The following is a 7,009-nucleotide window of genomic DNA, read 5'->3' as shown; positions in this document are numbered from 1 at the left end:
GGACGAAAACCTTGTCAGTTTGGACTGGTATTTGTCCCATTTTCACTAACATATATATAGAGTTACGCTAAGCCACTAGATTCTGAACCATGTAACAGCCACCATCCGAACCACTATATACTTGGGACCCACGTACAACTAGCGTTACTGTGTCCAGCTGTCAGCATCGTAGATAAATACATCTTCAGTACTCCAAAGAGTTCTCTCTCCCCTCTCTCTTGGTACGTAGGGTGATCCAATTAATAATCATTTGGATGTGATTCCCTAACTTTGTCACCGACTTATAAGACCTTGGCCCCTCATGTTATTCATGAAATATTAATATATTGAATACATCTTCAAGCTTTTTTGTGTAGTTCATCTCATTCTATTTGATATGTCATCCTAAATTATTTTTTTCTTCCCCTCCCATATCGTGCTTCAGATGGACAAAAGTTGGATGAATGACCCCGATAGGCTCGTATCACCTGCATACGCCGAAGGCGTTAAATATTTCCTCGCACAAGCACGAAACCATGCAAGTGGAAGGGATCGCATCCGGTGTCCATGTCGTGCATGCCTTAACAATCTGTGGCTGCCTATATTTGAGGTGGAAACTCATTTGTTTATGAAAGGGATCAACCCAAATTACACGCAGTGGATATTTCATGGGGAGGAGGATACAACATGGAACATGAGTGATGAAGATATTGATGATGATATCAACCAAGAAGACGATTACATAGATGACATGCAGGATATGTTGGATGACATCCGGGCAGGCACCTTCGATGATGCGCCCCAAGATAGCACTCCTGCGGCAAACAGGCCACGAGAGACGGTAGATTCATTATCTTTCCAGCAACTACTAGAGGATGCCCGACGTCCGTTATTTGATGGGTGTACAAAATTTTCAAAACTGTCATTCGTGGTCAAGTTGTTACACATCAAATCAATCGGTGGGTGGTCAATTAATTCATTTGACATTCTACTTGATTTGTTGAGGTCTGCCTTTCCTGATGCCCTATTGCCACAATCATATGAGGAGTCAAGGTCGTTGGAGCGCGGTTTGGGCTTCAAATACCACAAAATCCATGCGTGCCCCAACGACTGCATCTTATTTTGGAAGGAAAATGCAGCTCTTAATGAATGCCCTGTATGTAAGGCTTCGAGGTGGATACCAAATACACACGGACAGCGCGGGGTACCTCAAAAAGTGTTGCGTCACTTTCCTTTGAAACCGAGATTGCAGCGTCTCTTCATGTCTGCAAAGATAGCAGGTGATATGCGATGGCACAAAGAGCAACAGACGAAAGAAGATAGTTGTATGAGACATCCGGCCGACTCTGAGTGCTGGAAGAAATTTGATGAAGATCATGACTGGTTCGCTTTAGATCCTCGCAATGTTAGGCTCGGTCTGGCAAGTGATGGCTTCACTCCATTCAACAACTTGGCTAAACCTCATAGCATTTGGCCAGTGATCCTTGTCCCTATAACTTGCCGCCGTGGTCATGCATGAAAGACCAATTCTTCATAACATCTCTGATTATTCCTGGCCCAAGGTCACCAGGGAATGAGATTGATGTATACTTGCAGCCGTTGATCGATGAACTGCTTGAATTTTGGGTAGATGGGGTACCTACATATGATGCCTCAACTAAGGAGACGTTTATGTTGCATGCTGCCTTATTGTGGACAATCAACGATTTTCCTGCCTACGGGAATCTGTCTGGCTGGTCAACAAAGGGAAAATTGGCTTGTCCATCTTGCAATGCAGACACAGACTCTAATTGGTTGAAATATGGCCGAAAACATTGTTACATGGGACATCGTCGTTTCTTACCCCCAGATCACATATGGAGAAGGAAGAAATGGTTGTTCAACAGTAGAGAAGATCATCGCATGCCACCAAGGGAATTTGGTCCTGAAGAGATTCAAATTCAATTGCAGATGATTGGGGATGTTCAGTTTGGCAAATCTCATAGGAAGAAAAAACGCACTGCTGAAGAGCTGAACTGGACAAAGTGTAGCATATTCTTCGTGTTACCTTATTGGTCAACACTTCGACTTCGGCATAATTTAGATGTTATGCATATTGAGAAGAATATTGCCGACAACATCTTATTCACTTTAATGAACAGTCTAGGGAAAAGTAAGGATAACATCAATTCAAGGCGTGACTTAGAGCTTTTGGGCTATAGAAAAGAATTACACTTGATATGGCATGGTGATCGTGTAACAATGCCACATGCACAGTACACATTAAACGTCGAGCAAAGGAATAAATTTTGTGAGTGGTTGTCTGATATCAAATTTCCAGATGGGTTCACTTCCAATATCTCGAACTGTGTATCTCGACGTGACTGCAAAATCTCAGGGTTGAAAAGCCATGACTGTCACGTTTTCCTTCAAAGACTACTCCCTATTGCTGCTGGGGGGTATTTAAGAAGTGACATTGGCTTGGCTTTGACTGAACTTGGTACTTTCTTCAAAGAGTTGTGCGCTCGAACACTCGATGTCAACCGCCTGGCCCAACTCCAAACTGATGTTGTCACCATTCTATGCAAACTGGAGATGATATTCCCTCCTTCCTTTTTCGATGTTATGGTCCACCTAGCTGTCCATTTACCCCGTGAGGCCAGACTTGGGGGTCCAGTACAATATAGGTGGATGTACCCATTTGAGAGGTATCTCGGCAAATTCAAGCGGTATGTTAAGAATAAAGCCCGCCCAGAAGGTTCAATAGCCGAGGCTTACATTCACACCGAATGCTTGACATTCTGCTCCATGTATCTCAAAGATATTGAGACGAGGTTTAGTCGACCGGAACGCAACATTGATGCTGACGAAGAGGAAACGTTGATGGGTTCAAAATTTTCAACCAGAAAGTTCGTCCCTTGGGTATGCCTTCGAACGTGCAATTAGAGGATAAACTATTTAGGGCAGCCATTTGGTACGTGCTCAATAATTGTGCGGAGATTGGACCTTATATAGAGTAAGCATTAACGAGTCTACTTAAAAATCATCTTTCATTCTATACAATTTGGGATGAACCCAATACCATCTAACTTCAATATGTTGCTTCGCCTCGATGCACCAAATGCAGGGAACACTACGAGAAATGTAAGGTTCAACACCCAGATTGCATCGAGCGCACGCACCAAACTGAGTTCCCAACTTGGTTTAAGCAACGTGTAAGTTCTTATCCATTCCTATCTAAGATGTGCTGCTATAGCTTTCATTTTATATGATTTGGATCTAATCGAAAATAAACGTTATGAAATTTGCTTTTTTAAATATATAGATCCAGGAACATCGTACCTCGTATACACTTGATGTGTCTGCTGATCTGTACGCGTTAGCTTGCGGGCCTGACCGTTGGGTTGCAACATATGCTGCTTGCATAATACATGGAAAAAGGTTTCATACGAAACAGCGTGAATTTCGCCGTCGTACACAAAATTCTGGAGTGGTGGTAACTGGTGATGAGGCCACAAATAATTTGGACTTCTATGGAGTTATTAATAATATTGTAGAGTTACGCTACATGGAGTGGCGTCGGGTGTACCTGTTTGAATGCGATTGGTTTGATGTTGGTGATCGAAAACGAGGGGTGCGGGTGGATGACCATATGATTAGTGTCAACATGAACAGGACTTGGTATAAGGATGAACCATTCGTGTTGGCGAGTCAGGCTGATCAATGTTTCTACATAAGAGATTTAAGGGCGAAAGGGAATTGGGGTGTTGTGCAGAACTATGCAAATAGGAATGTATACAACATTCCGCCACGGCCGAGAGTTCTTGAAGTACTTGATTGGGAATCAAGTACTCCTGATGCCGATCAAGAAGATGAGCCATCATATTATTATGAACCAGTGCAGTGTGATAACACAGATCAAGTGGCAACTGAACTGAATAGGCCTGATATACTACCTAGCCATGTAGATGCAAGAGAAATCATGGATCCGGTTGGTCAATGCATAGATTCAACAGGCTTTATTAATGATGACATGATCACTTCTGAGTCTGGAAATGCGGCCAGTGAGGGGGAATATTCAGATGAAGAGGACCTATAAACAAATGAGGGGGAACATTCAGATGAGGATGGGCACACAACATCTGATGAGTCTGGCGACCTATAAATATAACCCAGGAACTTCGTTCATTTAAGGTTGAGATATTAGAATTCTTGTTCAAAATTTTCATGGGTATATAGACATCTGACAATATGAGATTGACTTTGAAATTGGTATGTGTATATAGATAGTTCAATATGTGTTTGGGTGAAATATATGTTTTGATTTATTTTCTTCCTACCATGAAGAAAATCATTTTACCTGGCTCGAACTACTTATTATGCAAACTCATATTTTCTTATTATGCAAGTAGCAAACAATCTTGAGAGTAGTATTCAAGTTTTACAACATCTATCCCTAAATTAAATAGTATCTAACATGTGATTTAATTTGCTTCAGGTTACGTTCAATATTGGGAGGCTGTGTGAACTGGGATGCACTATGCCGTATCAAGGTATATATACGGCCGACTCTCAGTTATTCGAACCTGTCTGTGCATATTGAGATTATTTTGTTTCAATTAGGGCATCAATTTTATCCCACTATGTTAATAACTTGTACTCGTGCAGGTAATCAGCCGGGACCCAGTTCAAGAGGTGGAGGCAGACTTCGAGGTCTTCGAGGTGGAAGGCGTTATATCCCATACTCAGGTCATCACTGTCGACCACGCGGTGCGAAATTATCTTCATATCATAGCACGGAGGAGTGTAATCAATCCTCCTCGGATGACTCAACACAGGCCCCAAGTCCCCCACCATGCGTTATGCCAACTCACGCGGTACAATATATTCAAGAACCCCAACCAAATACTGCTGGGGAACAATCACCTACTGGAGAACAAACTGGTGCACATTTTTCCAATACTTTAATTTTGAAAGCATTTGGATGTTTGTATGTGTTATTAAGTCTGAATATTCCACATTACACTTTAAAATACTAATATATTGTACCTTAAAATACAGCTGCAGATGCCCCAATGGAGACCGAAGGAACGCAAGAACAGAGGAGACGAACTCGTGGGCCATCTAGATGCATTTTCTTTGACAAGCTAAGGAAGAACGGGAAAGTGCAGTTGAAGATAAACGATGGTGAGACAGCCCCATGTTGTGAACACGCTTCTATGTTCACAACACGAGTATCGTGGATTGTGAAACAATACTGTGACATGAGTTACAAGCGTTGGTCGGATGTCCCACCAGCGATTAAAGAGGAGCTCATTGACCGTGTTCGGGTAAGTAAAAAATTTAATTGTCCTTGTTTGGGATGTTGTTTATGTAGTATAATCATCGCCTAAATAACCAGATGACACATTGATTGTTTGCATGCTGCCTTATGTAGAGTGACTTTGTGTTGGACTGGGATCGCGAAAACCACCGATTGAGCGTGACAAAGGCCTTACGTAAGCGCTTCAACTCCTTCCACCATGACTTGCACAAGATTTATGAATCCTATGGAAGCCACGCAGAAGCATTGGCTAATGGAACTAGTCTGGTGGACCCCATTGTATGGGTGAAGTTGTGTGAAAGGTGGGGCAGCGATGCCTTCAAGGTACAGATAGTCTTTCTTACATACAACCATATAATATGTATATATTTAATATGTCTAAATATTGTGGTGGAAAATCTGTTTGTCTATTATAAGTAATTGTTCCCTATTGTGTATGACAGAAAATTTCAGCTCAAAATCGGGAGAACCGAAACAAGCAGGCCATTAATCACACATCAGGACGTAAATCATTCGTCCGATTACTTGAGCAAAAGGTATGTCTAAGGGAAAACAGTCTTTTCATTTCAATAGAATAGTGAAATTGCACTTTACTTGGAGATTTTAGTAACAATATTACTTTACTATCACTAAAGGTGGTTACTCATAGCTTTTGTTGTTCACTCCATTCAAATGGTTCATACACATGACAGCGCAATGAGAATGAGAATGAGAATTTGGTCGACTTCTACAAAGAGACGCGTTGGTCGAAGAAAAAGAATGCATTTGTCACAGATGCTACAGAAAGTACTTATGTGAGTAGTGCAGAAACAGCCGTTGGGATCTATGTTTCTTTCTATACGGTAGTAAAATCATTAATATAGCACTAGCTGATTATTTGCTAATAATCGTTGCTTTCTCAATGTGCAGAAGGAGATGCAAGGTAGGTTGGATGGCCTAGGACCAGAGCAACGTAGTGATGAGGCAGCAGCGACTGTCTTTAGGGAGGTTCTTGGCCATCGACCTGGATATGCACGGGGACTTGGGGAAATGGTCATCCCCGAGTCAAGTAGACAACGTGACAAAGTTCAAATGCAACAATACATGTCTGAGGCTGAAAAGCACAAGAAAGATGCTGAACAATATAAGAAGGATGCTGAGCAATATAAGAAGGATGCTGAAGCTTACAAGAGTCAGCTGGATGAAATGAGGACAGAGATGCAGGAGCTGAGGGAGCATCAGATAGAAAATGACAAAGTGATGCAGTCTTTCTTTAGGGCTTTCCCATCGTTCACTGAGTCAGTTCGACAGACTCAGTGTAACGATTCCCCCGGCCCATAAGGGTCTTCTTAAAAAACGTTGCACATTTTTTGGGTGGTTTTTTGTGACACCGGGGAGGCATGAGGAGTCAAGGGTGTCGACGTGTTTTCCATTTGGGTGGTTTTTGTACTTACTCTATACGACACTGGGCTATATGATATAAATATATATATAGTATTATATATATTTATATAAATCTTGGATCTATGTCTACACCGGGGATCTCTTGGATCTCTCATGGTCTGCAAATGAGGTTAGTATCATTTGGAGTTATCCACCATAAAATGTACTTGTACAAGTGAAGTGTTAAATATATTTCTAGCAACTTTGTTTCCCAAACCCGATGAATAATTCATTGATGGTTTTATACATAAGTGGTTTTTTTTTTTTTTTGTAAGATGTGATACACAGAAGGCTGACATTCTGAGA

The 7,009-nt window shown here is 41.6% G+C and overlaps 4 protein-coding genes and 1 long non-coding RNA gene across 5 annotated transcripts; all 5 read left to right on the top strand.

The window, feature by feature from the left end:
* The first annotated feature begins 424 nt into the window (after positions 1 to 424).
* On the top strand, positions 425 to 1,498 carry LOC121255071. Its single transcript, XM_041155362.1, has one exon. The coding sequence runs from the start codon at positions 425 to 427 to the stop codon at positions 1,496 to 1,498; it is 1,074 nt and encodes a 357-aa protein (XP_041011296.1).
* Positions 1,495 to 4,057, top strand: LOC121255070. The gene is made up of 3 exons (XM_041155361.1): positions 1,495 to 2,586; positions 2,686 to 2,880; positions 3,284 to 4,057. The coding sequence occupies exons 1-3, from the start codon at positions 1,495 to 1,497 to the stop codon at positions 4,055 to 4,057; spliced, it is 2,061 nt and encodes a 686-aa protein (XP_041011295.1).
* A 152-nt stretch (positions 4,058 to 4,209) lies between these two features.
* On the top strand, positions 4,210 to 5,502 carry LOC121255069. The gene is made up of 6 exons (XM_041155360.1): positions 4,210 to 4,230; positions 4,457 to 4,511; positions 4,627 to 4,902; positions 5,020 to 5,288; positions 5,396 to 5,456; positions 5,495 to 5,502. Exons 1-6 carry the CDS (start codon positions 4,210 to 4,212, stop codon positions 5,500 to 5,502), a joined length of 690 nt encoding a protein of 229 aa, XP_041011294.1.
* Positions 5,503 to 5,511: 9 nt separating this feature from the next.
* On the top strand, positions 5,512 to 5,991 carry LOC121254897. The gene is made up of 3 exons (XR_005938740.1): positions 5,512 to 5,605; positions 5,725 to 5,817; positions 5,974 to 5,991. It is a non-coding gene; the product is annotated as an uncharacterized LOC121254897 (long non-coding RNA).
* Positions 5,992 to 5,993: 2 nt separating this feature from the next.
* LOC121254894 lies at positions 5,994 to 6,601 on the top strand. The gene is made up of 2 exons (XM_041155094.1): positions 5,994 to 6,075; positions 6,191 to 6,601. Exon 2 carries the CDS (start codon positions 6,197 to 6,199, stop codon positions 6,599 to 6,601), a length of 405 nt encoding a protein of 134 aa, XP_041011028.1. The 5' UTR covers positions 5,994 to 6,075; positions 6,191 to 6,196.
* Positions 6,602 to 7,009: the final 408 nt, after the last annotated feature.

Source organism: Juglans microcarpa x Juglans regia, chromosome 3D, assembly GCF_004785595.1.
Source record: "Juglans microcarpa x Juglans regia isolate MS1-56 chromosome 3D, Jm3101_v1.0, whole genome shotgun sequence".
NCBI classification, from domain to species: domain Eukaryota; kingdom Viridiplantae; phylum Streptophyta; class Magnoliopsida; order Fagales; family Juglandaceae; genus Juglans; species Juglans microcarpa x Juglans regia.
Note: the sequence above shows the minus strand (reverse complement) of the source record. Positions and strands in the feature narration are given on the sequence as shown.

Excerpts from the sequence above, each read along its gene's own strand:
- LOC121255071 (XM_041155362.1), top strand. The coding sequence starts at position 425 with ATGGACAAAAGTTGGATGAATGACCCCGATAGGCTCGTATCACCTGCA.
- LOC121255070 (XM_041155361.1), top strand. The coding sequence starts at position 1,495 with ATGAAAGACCAATTCTTCATAACATCTCTGATTATTCCTGGCCCAAGG. Across the intron at positions 2,587-2,685 it reads CTTCCTTTTTCGATGTTATG|CGGTATGTTAAGAATAAAGC; the intron begins GTCCACCTAGCT and ends GGCAAATTCAAG. Across the intron at positions 2,881-3,283 it reads CCAGAAAGTTCGTCCCTTGG|ATCCAGGAACATCGTACCTC; the intron begins GTATGCCTTCGA and ends TTAAATATATAG.
- LOC121255069 (XM_041155360.1), top strand. The coding sequence starts at position 4,210 with ATGAGATTGACTTTGAAATTG. Across the intron at positions 4,231-4,456 it reads TGAGATTGACTTTGAAATTG|GTTACGTTCAATATTGGGAG; the intron begins GTATGTGTATAT and ends AATTTGCTTCAG. Across the intron at positions 4,512-4,626 it reads ATGCACTATGCCGTATCAAG|GTAATCAGCCGGGACCCAGT; the intron begins GTATATATACGG and ends GTACTCGTGCAG.
- LOC121254894 (XM_041155094.1), top strand. The coding sequence starts at position 6,197 with ATGCAAGGTAGGTTGGATGGCCTAGGACCAGAGCAACGTAGTGATGAG.